At 46.6% G+C, this 24622-nt stretch overlaps 1 protein-coding gene across 1 annotated transcript in view; it reads left to right on the plus strand.

Annotated features, from left to right (window-relative positions):
* Positions 1 to 24622, plus strand: part of SEL1L3 (SEL1L family member 3) — a 111143-nt gene that overhangs the window by 66159 nt on the left and 20362 nt on the right. The window contains exons 12-17 of the mRNA XM_079767438.1: positions 1256 to 1375; positions 3345 to 3485; positions 8616 to 8678; positions 11883 to 12059; positions 15012 to 15139; positions 19525 to 19608. Coding sequence (XP_079623564.1) covers positions 1256 to 1375; positions 3345 to 3485; positions 8616 to 8678; positions 11883 to 12059; positions 15012 to 15139; positions 19525 to 19608 — 713 coding nt within the window. The remainder of the gene's footprint in view (positions 1 to 1255; positions 1376 to 3344; positions 3486 to 8615; positions 8679 to 11882; positions 12060 to 15011; positions 15140 to 19524; positions 19609 to 24622) is intronic.

Below are 24622 nucleotides of genomic sequence, written 5' to 3' on the forward strand. Positions count from 1 at the left end.
TGACAGTGGAGAAGGCAGCTGAAAGACCTTCTCAGGAATGGGGTTGTGGGCGAGTTTGTGAATCTAAGTACTTTTTATTTGTTTTTGCTTTTTTGTTAATCGTCATCCGAGGATATTTTTCCATTGATTTTTAGAGAGAGTGGAAGGGAGGGGGAGAGACAGAGGAGAGAAACATCAATGTCAATCAGACACATTGATTGGCTGCCTCCCACACATACCCCGGCCAGGGCCAGGGATGGAGCCTGCAACCAAAGTACGTGCCCTTGACCGGAATCGAACCCGGGACTCTTTAGTCCTTGGACCCACACGCTATCCACTGAGCCAACCCAGCTAGGGCATAAGTACTTTTTAAAACTAACCAACAGAGAGGCCAGAAGGGAAATCATCTCCTTGTTCTCTGAGGCTTCCTTCCCGAGCTCGCCCAGATCCAGTTTTCCCACCCTCTGCCCGTGGCTGCACTGGCCCGGGAAGCCCTGGCCAGGACTCCTCGCGGTGCTGCTGGTAGATTCATTATGCCTAAGGGGAGGCCGTGAAACAACGGGACCGGTTTTTTTGGTAAACAGCCAAAATTTATACTTCAAAAATGAATCTTATTTTCTCCAGGGGAATCAGAGACCTGGGAGGCTGTTCACAAATTCAAACCTTTTGTAAACTTTCCCTGCGGGTTGGTCTCCAGCGCATCCCTGTGCATCCTCAGAGCTAACCTGCCCTCTCTCTTCTTTGCGAGGTGGATTGAATTTTTGGAAATAGCCCTAAGATATCTGAAGCTGAGCCTGCTGAATAAAAAGGATTAGTCATGCAGGATAATAACACTTTGGGGTAAAAAAAAAATAAGGTTATTCTTAGAAAATATTGATTTACCTTTTTCGATGCTACGTTAATCTGGCTCTGAGATCGGAGGCACAAGAGCAGACTGCTGAATACATACGCTTAAGCGTCAGAAGTGGAAGTGGCATAAATTGTGTCCTCCCAAGGCAAAAGCTTCCATAGGAACAAAAATCCTCATTTAGATACATTGGCTGTGATGCATTTGTTTAGAAAGAACTTGATCTGATGACATAAATAGTGGACAACCCTCACTTATCAATTATTCGTAGAGTTTTCCTTGAGCAATGCCTGGTTGAAGAATGACGTCCCATCTTGTGCATGCCCATATCATTTAGAAGTTTCCTGTCTCCTTCTCTTCCTTTCCTTCTTCTCTCCCTCCCTCCCGGCCTCCCATCCTTCCTTGCCTCCTTCCTCTCTCCCTTTTTAGGCATACGTTGAAACAATTAGACTCAAAGATGATGAAATACTCAAGGTACAAACCAAAGAAAATGGGGACGTCTTCATGTGGCTGAAGCACGAAGCTATCCGAGGCAACGCGGCGGCTCAGGTAAGGATGTGGCCCACTGTCCTGAAATTCTCAGCGGTGACAGACCAGGTTATGCCATGGTAACAGAATACCCCAGCCACAGTGGCTTAAAACAACGCTGGCTTCTGCCATGCTCACACTACCTGTCCAGTGGGCGTTGGTGTGGGCTGTGCTCTCACAGCACCTAGGAACTCAAGCTAACAGCACAGGCTGGCTCTTGGCGCCTCTTCTCAGAAAGTGGCACAAGCCACTCCTCACATTTCACTGGCCAAAGCAAGTCACTGGGTCACTCTTGACTCCAGGAGGCCTGTCATGTAGTCCTGCCCTGAACACAGAAAGGGACAGCGCCACCGTGTTTATGGCCAGTCCTAAAGGCCACCAGTGGACACTCCCGTACATGAGACAGAAACAAAAAGAAGCATCTTGGAGTGCAGGAGAGAGTAGATGGACATCAAGAAGGCCATGATGCCCTAGCCGGTTTGGCTCAGTGGATAGAGCATCGGCCTGCGGACTGAAGGGTCCTAGGTTCGATTCTGGCCAAGGGCACATGCCTGGGTTGCAGGCTCAATCCCCAGTAGGTGGCGAGCAGGGGGCAGCTGATCAATGATTCTCATCGTTGATGTTTCTATTTCTCTATCCCTCTCCCTTCCTCTCTAAAATCAATAAAAGTATTTAAAAAAAGAAGGCCATGAACTCAGCTAGAATAATAGAAAACCATGTGCCAAAAAGATCTTGAACATGTCTTGAACATGTCTTGTCTCTTGAACATGTCTTGTCTCTGGATGGACTTTTAAGAGGTACTAGAAAGGGCAGGGGGCTGGAGAATGGCCCCTACCTGCCTTTCTGCCTTGATTTCACTATGAAGCTGAGCCCCGGATGGGAGCCGGCTAAAGTGGATTGCACCGGGAGGGTGGGGCCTCCTTCCCGGAGGATTTAGCTTTGGCTTCATGCTCCTGATGAGCACAGTGTTGAGAACCGCCTCTGGGTCTGCTAGGCCAGAAGACCAGGAATGGAAAGAGAAAGGAAACAGCAGAGAACAAACACATCGACAAGCACACATGTCAGACACTAGTAACGGGTCTCCCACCCTCTGTAGAAGTCCTCCTAGCCTTTCAGGAGAAACTTCACTTGTATTTGGAAGAGAGTGGGTGGCGGGGGTGGGGAAGGGAAAAGGAGATGAGAAAAGAAGCAGAAAGAAGGCAAGACAGTCAGGGGCCTGCATGGGGCCAGAATGTTAACAGACGTTGCTACTGGCTCCATTCACGGGCATCTGTCCCCAGCCTGCACGCTTTCTGGTGCAGGAAGGAGTTCCAGTGCACCGTTCTGGAAGGGCCCCTTGCGAGGGCCACTTCCGGGTGCTTTAGAGCCTGCGTGAACTTTCCCAGCAATGGACACTTCTTCCTTCCTTTCTTCCTTCCTTCACTTTGTGGAGTGGTTCCTATGAGTTCTGCTGGGTGGAAGCTAAGGAGACGAGGGCAGACAAATCACATCTTGGGCTTTCTATCCCCCAGAGGGCTCCCTGTCTTGAGTATAATTGTGAAGCCAGCCTTGTGGACAGATGCTGGGCTAGGAGGAGATGGATGCCATAGAAAGACACCCTAACTGATAGGGATGTACAGAGGCCTCGGCGCCGTTCACTGGGCCAAGAGGGCGGGCAGTACCTCTAGAAGGGGGCTCTGGAGGAGAGGAGACAATGTGCTTTGGCCCTGGGTGCCATTGATTCGTTCATGCACATGGACGTGCACACAAGCACACACGCACACTCAGACGCAGCATTTCCAACGTGTGTCAAGGACTTGCATTGACACAAGTCCACCTTTAGGGCTCTCTCCCCCCACCCCCCCCCCCACCCCTATTGGAAGATAACAGGTGTCATTCTTGGTTCTCAATAGGAAAACATTCCAAGCCAGCTTTGACCACCCACCTTTCAAAACCTTACGTTGAGCATCACGCAGGAAAGGCGTTATTCTAAGTTGCTCTTGTCTTGCAGCAACGCTTGGCCCAGATGTTGTTCTGGGGGCAGCAAGGCGTGGCCAAGAATCCTGAAGCGGCGATCGAGTGGTACGCCAGGGGTGCCCTGGAGACTGAGGACCCCGCGTTAATATACGACTATGCCATTGTGTTATTCAAGGTAAGAATCACTTACCTTGTGCCATTCTCATCAGACTTCCGGAGCCATTGCCTGTAGGCATGCATCAGACGGAGTCCAGAACTGAGGACACTTAGTGTACGCTTCTGCCACTCCTAATGGAGAGGGGTATTTGCCGAAAGGGCAGTACCCTGGCCTCGTTTTTAGTCATTCGTCTCAGGTTTGGCACCTGGATTCTCTTTGCTTTTGCCAGAGCTGTGGCATTCTGGAGGAGACACCCCGTGTTTTATGGATTGGAATGTGGCCGCCAGCCCCCAAGGTGCTGCAATTTTGCCGGCAGGCGGTGTTGTCATTAAATTGCAGCATAGAGTGTGTGTTTGGGCGGCATCCCAGCAGTCCTGTTGATCAAACGAAGATCTTGGTTTTAAGCCCGAGGAGAAGAGGGGGACACGTGGGAAGAGCATTAGCCCAGGACACAGGGTGGAGTTCAGGTCCCTCTTCTCCTGTGTCCTTAGAGTTACCTGGTCTCATGGGACAACACTGGATTAAATAATATGATGAATGGGCCTTGAGAACCATAAAACACTGTGTGTTTTACACAAAACAATAATAGTTCACAGTGATGGAGCATTTATTACCTGATTTACATGTGTGAACGCGTTTAATCCTCACAGCAACCTGGCGAGGTAGGCACTGTGGTGTATTATTATTGCGGCTCATGTATATGGTAACAGGGGCACAGAAAGGCTTTGTAACTCGCCCAAGGTCGCACAACTGGTACATTTCAGACCTGGGACTGGGACCCAGGCAATCTGCCTCCAGCGTCTGTGCTCTTCCCCCCTAGACACAGAGACATCAGCTCGCCAATCTGGGCAACGTGAAAAGCTGTTGGCTGCGGTAAGGAAACCCTTAGACCCTGTGCCCATGCCCAAAGGAAGCAGCTGCCCCCCAGATAGCAAGTGTCTTCAAACAAAGGCGTGGATTCATGCGGCCAGGCCCACCTCCAGAACCACAGCTGTGGCCACTCGCTGATTAACAACCAGGACTGTTCTACGTGCCTAACCTTCCAAAGCTTTAAAACCTAGTACTGGTTGTTATGGTTTCCAAATTTATGGCCTGGACTTTCTCTTTCCAGTTGTCAGATCAACATAGAAATGGTTTGACTCTTAGCCATATGCCAATGCATTCATGTATTTGTTCAATAAACACTCATTCGGGGCTGACGAAATGCCAGGCTCTGTGCTGGGTGGAGGGACATATGGATGCATGAGCCACGTTCCTGACCTCCGGGGGCTCATGCATGGGTGGGGAAGGCAGGAGAGACCGGCATGGAGGAGAGGCACTTGTCCAGCAGAGCTGGGGCTGGCCACTGCCCAGAGTGCACGACTCAGACCTTAATTCTGCCCACCAGGAACTCGCGATCTACAGGGAGAGGCAGACACATAAATAAATTACTCTGCAGGTGGCAATGTTTCTCCGGGGCCTAATCCCAACCCTTAAAGCTTTTTTTTTATTCTCCTGCATTTTAACTGAGTTATTCCTAAGTGGGACGAGGAATGCCCTTGATCAGCAATTACAGGAAAATTTTTAACTCTGGCCAGAAGGTCTCTTTAAGTGTATTCCATGTGAAAAGCCCCATGCAGAAGATGGGCTTTCCAAATGGGAAGAGCAGTAACGTGCACTTACTGTATTGTGTGGGTATCTGGCTAATTGTGTTCAAGGATGGCGCCACACTGGTGGCTGTGGTTTGCCCACAACAGCCAAGTCCATCCCACTTTGCATCCACGTGAAGATGGTGCTTTGACTTTCACTGCATAACTGTCCTCAATGAATTTATTCGGTGAATATTATTGGGCACTTACTATGTACCAGGACTTTACACTTCTCTCACCTAGCTCCTTCCAGTACTACTCAGATTTCAGTATAATTAGTCATTGTGCATGACATTATCACATTTCTGATTAAGTAACAAGTATACTGGAAAATCCCATACCTAGGAATCAGAGTACCTGAGTTCTAGTTGCAGATCTAACCATGAGTTTTCAGATAAGTCAGCCTCTCTGAGCCCCAGTTTTATTTCTTCAAAATAAAGAAGATGGAAAAGATCAACTTTGGCTTCAACATTCTGTGATTCTGTTGCTTTCCCAGAAGTAAAGAAAGGTTGTGCCATTGGCATCTCCAGTTATTCCAAGTAGCCTCATGTCCCCTTCCCCCTCCTCTCCCTCTTTAATTAAATGAAGTAATGGTGCACTTCTGAAAAATATTTTCATCTTCCACTTTGCTTCAGCTCATCGGTTTTACTAAATAGGTAAGTTAAAGTCTAATAGAAACGTGGTGTGTATAATTTAACCTGCAGCTGGATTCACAGTTTTATTTTGAGTCTTGAGAAATAACAGAGACAAACATAGTCTGCGTGTTTTCTGTGTCCTGCAAGGAGGTTATGAATCGTTATACTTTCTCAGCACAGAACTGAAACAGGGGAAAATATGGTGTGGGGATTCTAAGCTTGGGCTCTGGAGCCCGCCAGCCTGAGTTCGAATCCTGCTTCTACGTCTCACTCGCTGTGTGACTCTGGGCAGATCTCTCAGATGAGAATGACAGCCGCACCTTGGCGGGGTTGCTGTGAGGGTTACAGATGATGGGACAGTGCTTGACCCTCGTTAATTAACACAGGAATGCTTACTAGTGCTGTCTCCTTTACTATAGAGCTAAATGTTTAATTAGAGTTAAAAGTGGGATTCTTTGCAAAACCTGCTCACCTTATATTATACAAGAGGCCCGGTGCACGAAATTTGTGTACTGGGGGGAGGGGTGTCCCTCAGCCCAGCCTGCATCCTCTCCAATCTGGGACCCCTCGAGGGCAGTCGGACATCGCTCTCACAATCCAGGACTGCTGGCTCCCAACTGCTTGCCTGCCTGCCTTCCTGATTGCCCCTAACCACTTCCACCTGCCAGCCTGATCACCCCTAACCACTCCCCTGCCAGCCTGATTGATGCCTAACTGCTCCACTGCCAGCCTGTTTGCCCCCAACTGCCCTCCCCTTCAGGCCTGGTCACCCCTAACTGCCCTCCCCTGCAGGCCTGGTCACCCATAACTGCCATCCCCTGCAGGCTTGGTCCCCCCCCCAACTGCCCTCCCCTGCAGGCCTGGTCCCCCAAGCTGCTCTCCCCTGCAGGCCTGGTGCCTCCCAACTGCCCTCCCCTGCTGGCCATCTTGTGGTGCTCATCTTGTGTTCACATAGGGGCAGAATCTTTGACCACATGTGGGCAGCCATCTTGTATGTTGGAGTGATGGTCAATCTGCATATTACTCTTTTATTAGATAGGATAGAGGCCTGGTGCACGGGTGGGGGCCAGCTGGTTTGCCCTGAAGGGTGTCCCGGATCAGGTGGGGGTTCCCTTGGGGCATGGGGCGGCCTGAGCGAGGGGCCTGTGGTGGTGTGCAGGCCGGCTATGCCCCGGCTATGACCCAAGCGGAGGCCCTGGTATCTGGGATATATTTACCTTCTACAATTGAAACTTTGTAGCCTGGAGCGGAGCCAAGCCTCCTGCTCGCTCTGTGGCCGCAGCCATTTCTGTTGGGATTAATGTATCTTCTATAATTGAAACTTTGTAGCCTTAAGCGGAAGCCTGGGCCAGCCAGGGCTGCAGAAGCTTTGCTTCCTCCATTGCCGGTGGCAACCTTTGCCTCCTGCTCTTTCCAGCTCCGTGGCTGCCTCCATTTCTGTTTGGATTTGTTTACCTTCTATAATTGAATCTTTGTAGCCTTGAATGGAGGCTTAGGCCAGCAATGACAGGTGGAAAGCTTGGCTTCCTTTGTTACCGGGGAAACACAAGCCTCCCTCCTGCTCTCTGTGGCTGTAGCCATCTTGGTTGGGTTTATTTGCATATTTGCTCCTGATTGGCTGGTGGGCGTGGCTTGTGGGTGTGGCTTGTGGGTGTAGCAGAGTTAGGGTCAATTTGCATATTACTCTTTCATTAGGTAGGACTAGAGGCCTGGTGCATGAAATATGTGCCCTGGGGGAGGGAGGGAGGTCTGCTCTCTTACAGTCCAAGAGCCCTCGGTGGATGTTCAACTGCTGCAGAGGTGGGAGAGTCTCCTGCCACCGCCGCTGCGCTCACCAGCCATGAGCCCGGCTTCTGCCTGAGCAGTGCTCCCCCTGTGGGAGTTCACTGACCATCAAGGGGCAGCTCCTGCATTGAGCATCTCCCCCCTGGTGGTCAGTGCGCAACATAGCGATGGTCGTTCTGCTTTTCAGTTGATTTGCATATTACCCTTTTATTATAGGGTGTGACCCCATCAACCACTCCGAGGGGCATGTGTCGGGGGAGGGGTGTCCATAACAGACTGAGTGAGTTTGCTCTCTTTGCCTGCCATCCTCCTTGTCAGAGCCATGTCAAGAGAGACCTACGGGAACCTCCCCCTGCCCCCACCCCATCTCATTCTCAGACCCACCATTTCCCCACGTGGTCCTGCAGACAGCTCAGCACCATCCCGTGGAGGTCCTCTCTTGTAACAAGAACCTCAAAGCCATTTCTCTCTATGGTATACCAAACACCTCTGCTGGGAAAACTTGATTTTACTGGAAGAACCTTGTTCGTTTCTGTCAGTGTTTGACACAGCCAATTCCAAGGGTCCTTACTCCTTCAAAGAAGTTCTCAAGCTGGTTCTGAAGCTACATGTCCCACCCTGGGGACTCCGCTGAGGACCCCGGGGGCTGCATATGACAGCCTAATAACTCTTTCCTGTTGGACACAGATCAAGTGCTTTGTCTGGCTGCAGATTAGATAATCCCCAGAGAAACACATCCAGGATGACCAAACTCATTCAACCTCATTCCCGGCTTCTCCCAACAGCACCTGTGGGTTGACAGACATGCCTGTCACTCGATGATAAGTGGGGGCTTTTGTATGGATGGTGAGCTGGGAGGCAGAGGATGTTGCCTCTGCTCCATAGATAGAAGCAAAATGACGATGATGATGATGATGATGATGATGATGATGATGTACAGCACTGCTTATAGAAATCTTTAAGATTAGATTTATATTTAAGAAGGCTTGGGTTTTATTTTTTTAAGTGTTTTGTATGAAACACCAACGTATCTGTGTGATATTTTTTAGTGCAAGCTGAGTTTCTTTTCTTAGTAATCTTTGCTGTTTATCATTGTTTAGGGTCAAGGAGTAAAGAAGAACAGACGGCTCGCCTTGGAGCTGATGAAGAAAGCAGCTTCCAAGGTAACACTTTTGCATATTGTCAGAGGAAAACATTCGCACCACACACACCCATTGGAGAGAGTAAATGGCCAGCGTCTCCCCACAAAGCCCCAAGGTGGAAATGGGGTGGGGAGGGAGGGCTTGCTAGCATTGCAACATTAGTCATTTTTGAGCTACACACATACAGAAACCCACTACAATGGGGACAGCAACATTCAAAAGCGGAATTCACCTTCAGTCAATAGAATTCAGGCCAATTTTGTTTGAAGGCTAAAATTATAATCAAGGCTGCCCATAACAAGCAGCAGGGGCTCCTTGAAAGTGAATGGATATAAATGCCATTGAATTAGGAAAACCAAAAGCCTAATTCCTTTGAAGGTTAACCCTGTCATGGCCAATGCCCACTTGCTTGAATAATGGGGCTGTTTATCAAGGTTAGGGCTAGGTTTAGGAATTATTTTGCTTTTGTCACCATTTACTCTTCAATGTTGTCACCAAGCCTGCTACTTGTGATATAGCACTACAGAATGGGGGTTAGAATGTCCCTTGTTGAGGGGACACACACACACACACACACACACACACACACACACACACGCGCGCGCATACATATCACTGCATGGAAACATATGCGTGCCCACCCACACATGTATACTCATGCACATGCATGTAGATTTGCAAATAAATAGACTTGTAGAAACCACTGTAATGTTACAGCCTTACCAGGCCCTTGATAGCCCTTCTGGCTCTTGTCTGCTTCTCCATCCCCAAGGCCTCTCGTGTTTGCCTCTCACAGACTCCTGCAGTACCCAGGCTGTTCTTCTTCACTTCCTTCCTGTCGGGAGCCCCGAGTTTCTCTGTTTCTGTAAGTGAGGGCCTGGAGTGAGCAAGCCATGAGGCTCTCCTCCACCTGTGTGGTGGCAAGAGGGCGTCGGACCCAGGAGCAGGGAACCCCCCGGAGTGCACAGCAGCTCCTGACCCCAGCACAAATCACAGCGCAGAAATGGAAAAGCAGCTGAACGCTGGTCACAGGAGGCACTAGTTTCAGAGCGCCCTAAACTGGGGCCGGGGGCGGGGGGGGGGGGGGGGTGTCGTCTTTCCCGGCAGGTGTGAAAAATTTGCATCTCTGTGGCCGTTCTGGCAGAGCACTGGTATCTGACATGCTCTATTTTGGGTGTATTTTTAGCCGGGCTTAGACAAGCCTTGAGGGAATTGCCGTTTTATGGCCTGGAGTAGTCACATCCTTAAAAATGTTGAGTGAGACTCACTTATTCCCTCTGCAGGGAGTTACTCAGCCCCTACTCTGCGCCAGACACTGTAGTGCAGGCTGCACATAGTTTGATATTTTGGAATTAGCCAAAAGTCACTTGGAGGCAAACCTGTTGACCGAGCAGTAAATGTCCAGAACAAGGGACGAGTAAGAAATAAAACAAGCCCTACCTAGATAGAGCGTCGGCCTGCGGACTGACGGGTCCCGGGTTCGATTCCGGTCAAGGGCACATGCCCAGGTTGCAGGCTTGATCCCCAGTAGGGGGCGTATAGGAGGCAGCCAATCAATGATTCTCTCTCATCATTGATGTTTCTAGTTCTCTCTCCCTCTCCTTTCTTCTCTGAAATCAATAAAAATATTTTTTTAAAAAAATAAAAGAAAACAAGATTTCTTGCGGGGTTCCTGCCTGGGGTCCAAATACAATTCCTAGAGGAGTTCTGCGGACATTGGGGTGATGGCCGGTACCTGTGAATGAGCCTGTGGCCTCTGGAGGAAAGCACTGCGAAGCCGTGTGGGTGTGCCCGTCGGGGGTCTGCTCAGAGCCGGCTCCTGCCTCTTCATACTGCGGCCTGGTCTATTACGTCATTGGAATGCACGAGTTCTGCAAGACCCACCGGGAGCCTGCCTCGCCCCGGAACTGTGCGAGGCTCACGAAGAAATGAGTGGATCCACGGCACGGACTCTTTCCCGAGCGTCAGCTGTCCGGGGGCCTGAAAACCTGAACCCACTCTGGATCCTCAGGGTGTCGGGTCTGGGTTCCATTGTGTTGAGCATCTGCATCCCGAGGGTGGCTTTGGTTCACCGGTCGGATACTTGACTGAGCACTGACTCTGTGCCAAGCACTAATGTAGGTGCCTGGAATATGGCGCAAAGGTCCTTGCCCTCATGGAGCTCCCATTTGATGGGCTCTGTTCACTTCTTTCTCTTGGTCTTCTTGGCCCCCGGATTCCACATGAGGACCAGGAGGTGTAGCCTTTGGGAGCCATGAAGGCGGGAAAGGCTGCAGGCTAGGACCTTAGCACCTACCCTTAAGGGACGCCCGGTCTTTGCTTGTGAAAAGGGAGGTGAAAGAGATTTGGCTCTGACTTAACAAGTCTCGCAGATGCAAGGGCACTCTTTGCCCCCACTCCTTTCTCCCCTGCTTGTTCACGGTCTCATGGGTCTGGCAGGAAGGGAGGAATGAGCGCCGTAGGCCCAGGTTTGCGCACACACCACTGCAGGCACCTGAGCCTTCAATGAGCAGGCCGGAGGCTGCCCGTGGAAGCAGGCGGGAGCCCTGGGGAGAGCAGAGGCCACCTGAGAGTGAAACTCTGCAAGAACAAGGAGGCTCGAGGCTAGAGTCACAAACCAGCCCTTCCCTGGTACCAGCCCCGGTTCAGACTCAGTTCTGAAACCCTCCTCCCTCTTCCCCACCCTCCCCTTCTGCCTCAGCCCCGAACTGGGCCGCTAAGCAGTCACAAAGCACCTGTGACTGCAAGTAGGCTGTCGCAATCGCTTCCTTCTCCTTCAGCGGGTTCGTTGGTGTGCAGGACAGTCATCAACAGATGGGCAGACCAGTCACCTGGAAACCGTCCCCGCCAGGGCAGGTTGCAGCCGCCTGGTGCAGCCGAGCGCGCATGGATGTCAAGGGCAGTGTTGATACTGCAGGACAATGAGAGGCTTTTGCAGACAAGGGCGTCGTGTCAGAGCCCAGAGGAGCCGAGTGATGATTCGGGGCCAGCGTCGCTGCCGAGCTGGAAGGCAGGAATCCCAGCGGCAGCCGCGTGGAGCCCACCTGGGAAGACTCTGAATCGGGCTCAAGTGTTCTAGCACTCAGCTTCTCTTTCATGCCATCTGCCCAAAAAAGAGACTGGGGAGATTTTGTTTAGACTCAATCAGAATGCTCTCACAACAATTGATTCTCTAGGTTTCATTAAAAAACAATAACCATTCTTTCTTGTTGTTCTAAAATCCAGGGATTGCATCAGGCAGTCAATGGTCTGGGATGGTATTACCACAAATTCAAGAAAAATTATGTCAAAGCGGCAAAGTACTGGTTAAAAGCAGAAGAAATGGGGAACCCGGACGCGTCCTACAATCTTGGGGTCCTGTACTTGGATGGCGTTTTCCCAGGAGTTCCTGGAAAGAATCAGGTGAGTAAGTCTGGAGACAAACTGGGCAGCTGGGCAGTCCCTCTGTTCATGACGCCCTCATGAGGGTTACTGTGTGCCCAGTCCAGGTAAGGCCCCGTGGGTGGTACAGACACCACCCAACATGCAGACCACGTTCTCGAGAGGCGAAAAGGTCCAGTTAGGAAGGTAGAGAGTGGAGATCAAAGAATGGCATTTAGCTACATGCCAAGAGTGTGCTAATTGATCCGACCCGAACAGTTCTGGAAAGAGGAAACGTTGAAGGTCAAAGCAATCAGGAAGGCTTCCTGGAGAAGGAAGGCTTGAACTGAGGAGAGATGGGGAGATGACACAAGGGGAGGATGTGCAAGAAACCAAGAGACAGTGTAGAGCTGGAAGAGAGCTGGCTTCCGGTATGGTGGCCTGCCGGGGTTCTTTTTCCCTAGCCTTACAAAGGGTTCAGCATTCTGGAGAAAGGGCTGCGCGTAGATGGTAAAGGAGTCCGTGGACGAAAAATATTTTCAAAAGGCATTGGGGGTCAGAGGAGCTTCCAGCTGAAGTAGCTAGAAGACTCTCCTCCTTGACCAAGGAACCTGCTTTTATTAAACACAATTTGTCCCAAGGCAAGGTGGAAATATACACTTCAAAGGGTATGGTATCTAAGGGTTTACAGAGATTGTCAGTTTTGGGAATAGCCTACAGCTGTTCATGTGTTTGGCCAACAGGAAGCAATAAAATGCCCTGAGCTATCTGGTAGTTAACAATACCATTCAGGTTTGGGGGAGAAACTACATGTGACTCAACCCTGTTGAGCTCCCCAACCTTCACCAACCTTGTAATTATTACATGCTAGAATTGGTTCTCGGCAGTGGCCTGATATGAGAACAGATTTAAAAATAATGAAAACAACAGTGATCATCTTTAGTGTTTGTTGAGCACTTCTCTGTAACAGACAATCACAAAGGGTTTATATGCTCAGTCCATGTCATCCTAACTACCTCTGGAATAGTTACTATTAAGTCCATTTTACAGAATAAGCAACTAAGGCTCTGAAATGTATGTGACAGCATCATACATTCTTGGAGTCAGAATCTGGATCTCTATGTAACATGCAAGCCCCTCCTATTAATAATAATATTGATGATGATAATAATAATCTGAGTACCATTACATTTAACAAGGTTCATTGAACACCCGCCATGTGTGCGGGCGCTCTTCCAGGCACAGGGATACAGCAGTGGACTAAATAGTCTCTGCTCCTAGGAAGCTTACATTGCAATGGGGGAGAAAGGCAACAGACTATTAAATATATAATATGAGGATGTTATGGGGAGAAATAAAGCAGAAGAAGGAGAACAGGCAGGGTAGAGGTTGGGGAACATTATTTTATAGAGGAGATCAGAGAAGGTTTCTCTAATAATGTGACATTGTACAGGCTCCTAAAGGAATCTTGTGGATATCTGGGAGAACATTCCAGAAAGAGGAAACAGCCAGGGTAAAAGCTCTGAGAAGTTCCAGGAACAGCAGGGAGACCAGAGTTGCAGGAGCAGAAAGCAGAGATGAGGAGGTGGGAGATAGGTCAGGAAGGCAGGTGCCCAGGTCATTGTGATGACTCAGTTGCTCTGAGCAAGATGGGAAAGCCCGGGACAGCTTTGACTTGGGCAGGATGTGCTGTTTTAAAAGGCTCCTGGATCCTAGCAGAGATTAGGCTTGCAGGAGACAAGAGAGGGGACAGGGTTAAGCATTGAATCCAAGTGAGAAAGATGGGCAATATCTCAAGAAGGGCTGTGATGTGACTGGATTCTGGGTATATTTTGAAGGTCAAGGTACAGGATTCACTGATGATTGCATGTGAGATGTGAGAGGGAGAGGAATCAGGACAACTCTGGAGCACATGGCCTTTATTGAGATGGAAAGAATGGAGGGGCCATTTATGGGATGGGCAGCAGCAGATCTGGGGGTGGGGAATCTGATTATTTTTCATGAAGCACCATGCTAATTCTGGAGAATTTGTTTTCTCATTTAATCCTCACAACAACCTTTCATGCTAGGTACTATCAGACACCACACTTTTAAAAAATATATGTATTTTATTGATTTCAGAGAGGAAGGGAGAGGGAGAGAGAGAGAGAAACATCAATGATGAGAGAGAATCATTGATCAACTGCCTCCTGCATGCCCCACACTGGGGATCGAGCCCACAACCTGGGCATATGCTCCAACCAGAAATTGAACCGTGACTTCCTGGTTCCTAGGTCGATGCTCAACCACTGAGCCATGCCGGCCGGGCAACACATTTTGCAGTTGAATAAAATCTCTCAGGTGGAGAGATTAACGTGCCCAAGGTCTCACAGCTAGTAAGGTGCAGAACTGGGATTTGAACCCAAGCCTGTCTGACTCCAAAGCCCATGCTTAAAAATGTCAGCTCACTGTCTCAGGAAAATAATAGTAATCAGCGGAACATATACTTAAGTGTTTTATTTTCCCCCCTCTACGTCTCTCTGACTACATGTGAGACTGTATATTTTTATGCATTGCAAGAATCCTCCCACACATCTGAGAGCGTGGGTTTTTTTATTGTCATTTTTCTAATTCTCACTTTCCTCCTGGAAATGCAGTTTTTGTGCATGAGTTTGAAGAAAGGTCTTAAGCAAGGTTAGGAACGCAAATGCCTGAATTTTCACCTGGTGTGACTTCTGATACAGTCTTCTATCTTGCTGGCAGGGGTTACATGAGGATCAAATGAGGTGACAATGACATTCCTAGTTACATGACGTCTTACTTCCTTGGCCAGCCTAATCAACAGAATACCAGGGCCAGAGGCTGGCTTCTGTGATTGGCTGTCTTACTTGACTTGGTTTCCTTAAAGATGTCAGAAGTGATAAGCCTGTGATAATACCTTGGCTCCGGTGAAACCAGCCCAGCCAGGGAGACTCCTCACCAAGGAGACTGACGTTTGTTCATCTCTCTTCACAGACGTTAGCTGGAGAATACTTCCATAAGGCTGCGCAAGGCGGACACATCGAAGGAACCTTGTGGTGTTCCCTCTACTATATAACAGGCAACCTGGAGACATTCCCTAGAGACCCCGAGAAGGCTGTTGTGTAAGAAACTAGCAGATGTTGGGTGTGAAGGGAAGGCCATCCAGAGCAGTCCCCCCTTCTCCTTCAGAGATATGTCCACGACCCCCAGTGGATGCCTGAAACTACAGAGAGTACCGAGCCCTATAGATACTGTGTTTTTTCCTACACATACAGACCTTTTCACTTAAAAGGAGTCACTTTACGGCTTCTCTGTGGCATATCTGAATTGCCAGCATCACTACTCTTGGGTTTTGGGGCCATTATTAAGGAAAATAAGGGTGACCTGAACCCAAGCACTGTGATCCTGCAATAGTCGATCTGATAACCCGGACAGCTGCTCAGTGGCTAACGGGTGGGGAAGTGTCTACAGTGTGGAGACGCTGGACAAAGGGATGAGTCACGTCCCGGGCAGGACAGAGTGGGATGGCTCGGGATTTCATCGTGATACTCAGAATGGCACACAATTCAAAACTATGAGTTTTCATTTCTGGAATTTTTATTTAATATTTTTGAACCATAGTTGACCGTAGGCAACTGAAACCTTGGAAAGCGAAACTGCAAATAGAGGCGACTATAGTACTATATTCACTGTGCCTGGAAGAAGAGTTCCTCTTCTTCTTCTTCTTCTTTTTTTTTTTTTTTTTTTTTTTGCATTTAAAAAATTTTATTTTTTATTGGGTTCCAGTCAAGATGGCAGAGTAGAAGGAAAAAATAAAACTTCTTAATAATAAAAAAGGGAAAAAATTAATTTTTATCGGTTTAAAAACTGATAGAGTTCACATAGTTTAAAGATCCAAATAATTTGACAAGACAAAAATAAAAGGAATCTAATAAATAGAAAATAATTCGATAAGAAAAAACAACAACAACAAAAAGGAACTCTCTGCCTATAGCACACCAGACTTTTTCCTGCTCCCAAAAATAAATCACTTACATTTTCACATTTTTAACCATATTTTTTTTCCTCTACTGCTAAATAACATGCATCTCCCGCTATTTCTTGTCATCTTCATTATAGACATTGTTTAAGATGTCTCACTGTGAAAGATGAAGATATAGTCCTCTCTCACTCTGCCACCTTGCTACCCCCACACATTCCCACTTTTTATTTCTTTCCCATCTTCCCAATAAGTGTGTCATTATTTTGGTTAGATTAGTATCGGGGTTTACATTATTATGACTATGCAAATGCTATTCACAGCTGAGCCATGTAGTATTCTATGACCACCTTTTCTTTCTTGTACAACTTTGTGTTTTCCATGGAGTAATAATTATATTTTATTGTTCTTTAGCTGCTTGACTTTCTGTATACTTATCATTTTCCATGTACTTGATCTCCCAATTCATCTACAGTTGTCTAAATCTCTTAGTCTGTCCACACCCACCAGGTATTAATTTAATCTTGGTGATGTCTCTCCTGGAGTCTTTGTTCAGGCCACAGCTGCCCTCCTGAAATTGACTTTGTCATCCTTTCCCTTCATCTCTGGCTTTCCGGTCCTCTTTGTTGGACCCCATTTATTCCGCTTTCTTGGTTAACGCTTGCATTTTGGTAGAACACATCCTACAGAGGCTTCCTGAAGAACAGGGAACAGGAGGCCCATTTTTGATGTCATGCATATCTGATCATGTTTTACAGGGGCTGGCAAACTATGGCCCACACATAACATGTGGCCTGCCAAAGAGCTAAGAGCGCTTCCTACATTTTTAAAGGGTTGTAAAACAGACATGAAAAATATGCAGCAGAGACCATAGATGGCCCACAAAGCTTAAAATATTTACTGTCTTACCCTTTGTAGAAAAAGTGTGCGGACCTCTGCTGTAGATCACCCTCACACTATAGTCCGCCTCTCCAGAGGTGTGTCTTAAGGCGTTTGAGAGCAAATCTACCTGAACTCAGTGATGAAACTCACCTGAGACAGACTTGAGGCTTTTGTCATTGTTTGTTGGTGAGGATACTTACTAGTATTGTGAGCGTTCATATATTTCCACGGACTCTTGTTATCCTTTTGTTATTGATTTCTAGCTTAAACACATTGTGATTAGAGAGTATATTCTGAATGACTTCAATCCTTTGAAGAGTGTTGGGGTTTGCTTTATGACCAGCATAGGGTCAATTTTGATGTATGTTTATCATCTCTTGAAAAGACTGTGTTTTCTGAACTTGTCGGGTACAATGTTCTACATATATTATCAATTACGTCAAGTTGGCTCGATCTTCTATGATTCCTGATGTGTGTGTTTTTCTGCTTGCTACAACAGTTACTGAAAGAAGTGTGTTAAAATCTCCCACTATGAGTGTACACTTGCCTCTCTCTCCTTTTGGTTTTGTCAATTTTTCACTAGATATTTTGAATAATATTGGGTCAAATAGAATGAGAATTGTTTTTCCTTTCTCGTTGACCCCTTTATCGTTTTTGCAGTGTCCTCTTTATCTCTGTTGGTGGTCCTTGTCTGTAAAGTCTACATTTTATGTTAATATAGTTATATGTGCTTTTTTTGGTTAGAATTTGCATGTTCTATTTTTTTCTGCCCCTTTACTTTCAGTCTTTCTTTGTCCTTATTTAATCTATGTCTCTTAAAAGCAGCATATAATTTTTGTGTGTATTTTTTAGTCAGTTTGACAATTTTAGTATTCAATTGGTGTATTTAGACCACTTACATTTAATTAGGATGTATTTTATTTTAAATCTGCCAGTTCACCATCTAGTCCTTATTGTTACATCTGTTTTTGTGCCTTTTTTTCTTTTTTCTTGCCCTTCCTTTATGTTAATCAATTATTTATTTATTTATTTATTTATTTATTTTTGGTTAATGCTCACCTGAGGATATTTTTCCATTGATTTTTTTTAGAGAGAGTTGGAAGGGAGGGGGAGAGACAGAAAGAAACATCCATGTGAGAGAGACACATCTATTGGTTGCCTTCTGAACGCATACCGACCAGGGCCGGGAACCTGCAACCAAGGTATGTGCCCTTGACTGGAATTGAACCCGGGCCCTTCAGTCCATGGGCCAAGGTTCAATCTACTGAGCCAACTGGCTAGGGCTAGATCAAATATTTTTTAAAAAGCATTCCATATCCCCATTTCATTAACTTGTTAGTTATGTATTCTTTTAGTGGTTGTAAATCTAAATATTACAATATGCTAGTTCATTAATGATAGACCCCCTTGAGGATAAATTAGGGAGCGGAAACAAAATAGGGAAACCTTATAATAAATCAGTAAAAATGTTTTAATGAAGTACTAGAACTCTTGGTAAAGATGATCTTTTCGAAGGTGAAGGGATATTAAGAAGTACAAATTGGTAGCCATGGGGATGTAAAGTACAGCATAGGGAATATAATCAATAATGTTGTAATAATTATGTGCAATGCTAGGTAGGTACTTGAAATATCAGGGGACGACTTTGTCAAGTTTATGATTATCTAACCATTATGCTGTATACCTGAAACTATCCTATCTAATAAAAGGGTAATATGCAAATTAACTGTCACTCCATCACAAAGATGGCAGCGCCCAGTCCCCTCAGCATTGCCGGAGTCCCCCAGTCCTGGGGGGCCTGCCGCTGAGAGCAGGCAGCGTGAGCAGCCTGGCGGGCCGCCTGCCTCTGGGGGATGGGGGCCGGCCCGCAGCCTCCGTGGCCGAGCGCAGGCCCTGAGAGGAGACAGCGGGCCCGCCTCCCACGGAAGCAGCGTGGCGGAAGCAGCAAACGGCCTACTGTGCATGGTATCGCGCAATGGGCTACTAGTGAGAAAATAATATTGAATGTCAACTGTAATTTAAAAATAAAATTAGCTCTGCTGGTGTGGCTCAGAGGTTGAGTGACGATCTGTGAACCAGGAGGTTATGGTTCAATTCCGGTCAGGGCACATGCCCAGATATCGGGCTCAATCCCCAGTAGGTGGCGTGCAAGAGGTAGCCAATCAGTGATTCTCATCATTGATGTTTCTCTCTCCCCTCTCCCTTCCTCTCTGAAATCAATAAAAATATTTTTAAGATGAAAGTAAATAAATAAAATTTTTTAAATACCCAAACAATGTTATAAATCCTCATTCTAAAATAAAGCTAGGAAAAGAAAAGTATTATTGATTAATTGCCATACAGATGCCAAAACAAAGATCCTCTTTCCCTGTAGTGGTGGATATTGTTCATTGGGAACCTTTTCTGTCCTGCCTTTGTTTCCATAAACCACAACGCCTCAGCATTGCTAAGAAAGGACCCTGGTTACAAAGCTCTCAAAATGTTTCTCTCCTTACCTTCTTAACATTCAGTTCTGGTTTGTTGCTCTGTAAAAATTCTAACAAGCAAAATATTCCCCAAGTGGGATTTATTGCCATCATATGGAGAAAGAAGCAATTATTTAATTTGCCACAGTTTGGATATTTTTCTCTTCCCTTTCCTTTTCAGGTGGGCAAAGCACATAGCTGAGAAAAACGGCTACCTGGGCCACGTCATTCGGAAAGCCCTCAACGCCTACCTGGAGGGCTCATGGTAAGCTTGGGACTCACGTTACCCTGAACTTCCTCGGCCCTCACCTTTCAAAAATATGAGACGGCGCTTAAAATGCAACCCAAAAAAAAGCAATTTGCAGGGAAATCACGGCCTCTCCGTAATCCTATTCGGAGTATCACAGACTGATTGGCTGTTGATTGGAAAACATAGCATTTCCATGTTTAATTATACCCAAAAATTAGTTCTCTAGGGGAAGCATGCACATTCATCAAGTTGAAAGACACACGAATGTGCTGACTTCCTCCCCTCAAGCTTGTTTCTCTCGGTTTCAGAATCTAAACACAGCGCAGGGCGTCTTGGCTGACGCTTTGCTTCTCGCTGGCAGGTCACAGGAGGTCTGGGATTCCCACCTTGTTTGTGGGAAGCCGAGAATTGGGGCTTAGGCTACATCCTTCCATAGCTTGTACTGCATCCTCCGTGGCCAGGAGCCTGGGATTGCAGGAAGTCACTCACAAGACCTCTCATGTCACAGCCAAATAGGCTCCCCTTTCTAACCTTCTTCTGATGGAGGTAGCAGAGGAAGAACCCCCATGGCACCGCGCAGGAGGACTGCACATGCCCCCCATTTGCTGTTACTTGATTTTACAAAGAAGGGCACATCTCTCCAAATGCCACCTGACTTCATCTTTTTCCCTCCTGTCAGTGCGCGCGCTCCGTCTTACTTTTCCCTTGGGCTACATTTTCTTGGCTGGTTTATTGCCTAAATGATCTGGGTATTTCAGTAATAACTGAAAAGGCTATGCAAATCAGCACATATCCCTTCGGAACACTGCCTCGGAGACATTAGACCAGACTTACCATCGATCATTCTCTGATCCGAACCTTAATTAAAAATTTAAATATGAGTCCAAAAGAACACTATTTTCTCCTTTGGTCCATGGGTGCCCACATAATCAAAAGATAGCATCGCAGTAATGGAGAATCTTAAATTAGATAATGCAGGGGAAATGAACCCAATGGAAAAAGCACCAAGTAGCAATGTTTATTATGAACTCCCGTGAAAGTTTATTATATGTGGCCTCACTTTGCACAGCAGGAAAGAAATTTTTATGAAATTATTATTTTCTAATTGATATACCTTACAGTTTTTGTGCTATTTCATCTTGCAAAACTCCCAAATTTGACTTTAGCTCATTCTCTACAGTTGCCCTCCAAACTTCCCACCCTGACTCCTCACAAGCTTCTTAGGGGTAACTAAGCACTCAAATATCAGAGTGTTTATATGTTGGGCATTCCCAAAGGGAGAGCACATCTGTAAACAGTCCCCCACAACACACACACACACACACACACACACACACACACACACATACACATACACACACATACACACATACACACATACACACACACACATACACACACACACACACACACACACACACCAAGATGTCTGTCACCTTTTCCCATAAAGAGAGGATAAGTCAGTAGCTAGGCTTTTTTATTATTATTATTATTATTATTATTATTATTATTATTTTGCCTATTTTTGAATTTAGCATCCCTTTAACATTTAAAAATTTGCAGTGAAAGTCCAGAAGAATTAAGATTTGTGTGGCCTGCTGTCTTTCTTAGACTATGCAGCCACAGAGACGGATTTTTTTTTTTTTTCCTGGTGGGAAGGATCGGGGAATTAAGTGTGCTCTACACTATTTGTGTGTTTGCATTCAGTTCATCAGACTTGACTGAGTCCACTCGCAGGGCACCTTGCCATGAGCTTCGGGGATGTCACCAAGAAGGGCTTGGGGTAGTTTGCTGCCTCAACTCTTCCTCATGCCGAACTACCTGCAGTTTCCCACATGGCCGTTGTGCTGTCTGACCTCTGGGCCTTTGCACGTGCCCCGGAGTCTGACCAACTTCTTCCTTGCTTGGGTCCTTCCATGGATCATGCTTGCCCTTTACTTTGATTGCCCTCTGACTTGTGTCCCAGTGCCCAGCACCTAATGGCACCTGTGAAGTGCTCAGAAACTACTGAGTGAATGAGCTAAGGCAAGTAGAACGAACAAACATAACGTAAGCGCCATGAACAGTATTTGAAGAGCATTGGGGATTCTGAGGAGGAAGAGATGCTACCTGGTTTGGGGGACTTAGACCAACCTTTATAATGGGGGCCTTGGGGGATGGTGGCATGTCCACGGAGCCATGCAGGGAACAGCATTTCTTGAGAAGGGAATCGCAGGGACAAAAGCAAAGAGATAGGAAAATTCTGGAAGTCTCTAGAAAATTTTAAGCCACCCAGTTTGCCCTGAGGGTAAGATTTGTACAGGGAGTGATATACAACAAGACCAAAGAGGTGCTACTTTATGGAAGTTTGAATGGAAGGGTATGTACTTTCTACTTAATTTGTGGAGCAGCTGGGAGCGTTGATGGTTTGGAGAGAAGGTCGTGATGTGACAGAGCTGGGCTGTGAGATGCTTCACCCAACAGTAAATAATGGTGAAGGGAAGGAAGATCCGGAAAGAGTTCTGGTAAAAGGCGCTGATCATTTGAGTTGGGGAAGTGGCATGAGCCAGTTGAGTTGTTTTTCTCTTTTTTTGTGATCTGAGTTGATACATACGAAATAATATGTGATATATATGTAAGTTCCAACAATAAAACAAACACCTACTTAAGAAAATGAACTATTGAAGCTCCCTGCATTGCATGTCCCTCCCAGATTAAACCCAACCCCCAGCCCCAGCACCCAGAAGTAACCATTATCCTGAATCTTGCTGTCTTTATAGTTGTTGTTTTTTTGGGGTTTTTTTGCTAAACATGGGTATATTCCTAAGCAATAGATTTAGTTTGACTTGATTCTGAGCTTTCTGTCATTAGAATATTATTATACATCAATCTTTAACTGCTTCTTGTCACTTAACGCTATGTTTCTGAGATTCATATATTTGGATGCATGTCCCTGTAGGTCGTTCCTTTTCGCTGCTATCATATACCACAATTTACTTACCAATTCTCCTATTAACACGTATTTGGGTTGCTTCCATTATTTTGTTTTAAGAACAGTGCAACCATGAACATGTTTTATATATCTCCTGACCCATAGAGGAAGAGTTTTTCTAGACTATAAACTTAAGAGTAGGGTCACATATTGGACTTTGCAAGATAAATGCCATTTTGTTTTCTAAAATGATTTTATCAATGGACTCTCTGGCTGATCGTCAATATCCTTGCCAATCTTGATGCTGGTACTAAAATATTACTAAAGATAAGTCTCCATCTGAATTTGAGGCCTTTTCTTAGCTACAGGAAGAAACATCTACTACCCATGACAGTGGGAAATTTTTGTCAAAATCTATTTGACAAAGAGTGCTTTCATCTCTCCGAGCCCCCAAACTTGCCCTGGGGGTTAAATAGGAAATATAAGAGCATGGCCTTCCCACAACATGGCTTTTTCTGGTACCATCTATTTTGCCATCACAGAACTACACCATCCATCAATGTCCCAAGTCCATCCCCTTCTTACGTTTTCTGTGAGTGAATTTATTCTGGAGTTATTTTCAGATTACTCATGCAGGTTTGATGAGCTTGTGTTTTTCTATGTTGCTCCAAGATTTCTATGGGATAGCAGAAAAGAGGAGGGTGTTGGAGAAAAGGGCTTTTTGCTGTGTAGGCATAATAGGGAAGATAATGTTGTCGTGCCTGAGGCTGTCCTCAGACACCAGGAGCAATCAGCAAAGGAGAGGCCAGCTGTCATGTTTCGTTTCTCTCTGCCTTACCTCTGCGTATGTTTTATCTGTGAACTGTGTATCTTACTGTCCTTTGTCTTAAATACACCCCCAATACTTAACCCGATTATGGTGGGCTTGAGGCAAGACAAGTAGGCATGCTAGGTCCCAGTCCAGAAACTCACCTGTTGCCCTGGCTGGTTTGGCTCAATGGATAGAGTGTAAGCCTGACTGAAGGGTCCCTGGTTCGATTCTGGTCAAGGGCACATGCCCGAGTTGTGGTCTCGATCCCCAAGGGGGGTCGTGCAGGAGGCAGCCGGTCAATGATTCTCTCTCATCATTGATGTTTCCATCTGTCTCTCCTTCTCCCTTCCTCTCTGAAATCAATAAAAATATGCTTTTTTTTAAAAAGAGAGACTCACCTTTTGGCAATAGAGCAGGGGCCCTGAAATCCACTGAGACCCCAGGATTGTTTTTCCTCCTTCCAGTTGGAGCTGCTTCAGGCATCATTAGCAAGGAGCACAGAGAAAACAATGTAATTGTTTGAGAAGCTGCTCAGAGGTCGTCAGACGCACAGTGCACAGCCAGCAGCCCAAGGAGTGGTTACGGAAGCATCGTTAGGAAAGTTCTATAAATGTGTACGCTGGCTTTGAAGCGGGAGGGTAGCAGATGTGCCCCAGCCTCGTTCTTTACTCTAAATTTCCTCCTCTCTGCATCCACCCCACCTCCCCATCACAATGACTGTCCGGGAGACAGTTCCACTTGAGTGAAATAAAACTCGAAGCTCTGGCTGGCCTCCTAGACCTTGAGGAAATTTCTGGAAGGGCAGTACAGTCTTGTGGCTTGTTTGGGGGCTTCCTGCATGTAGCAAATGCTGAGGACATGACTATCCCAACAACACGAGTCTGGAAATATCTGAAAACAGTGCTTTCAGGCAGTTTCTGTTGAAACACAAGCAAGAGCCCAGTGCCGGGAGGGAGCGTGAATGTGGACAGGGTTGCTGCAGACATGGTGTGTCTGGGAAGTCTGAGTAAGCTGAGGAAATGTGGTCTTCCGTCTGCTAACCCTGGCCTATAGCTCACTCCTCCGTATATGAGAATAGATGGCGGTAGAGTCAGGGTGCGCCGGCCTCTGCCGATTGCTTCTGCAAGATGGAAGACAGAGGTGGATTTCTGCTCAGCACTTCTATTGACCTCGCTGTTTCCTGACGCCTCTTTTTGATGGATCACAGCGCTTCTTCAAAGGCAATGCACGAGGGTTCTATGAAATTTCCTCCCGGCTTATGCAATTATTGGACAGGGAAAGTCTCTCTATAAAACTTGTTTCCCCCG

Source organism: Cnephaeus nilssonii (assembly GCF_951640355.1).
Source record: "Cnephaeus nilssonii genome assembly, chromosome: 1".
NCBI classification, from domain to species: domain Eukaryota; kingdom Metazoa; phylum Chordata; class Mammalia; order Chiroptera; family Vespertilionidae; genus Cnephaeus; species Cnephaeus nilssonii.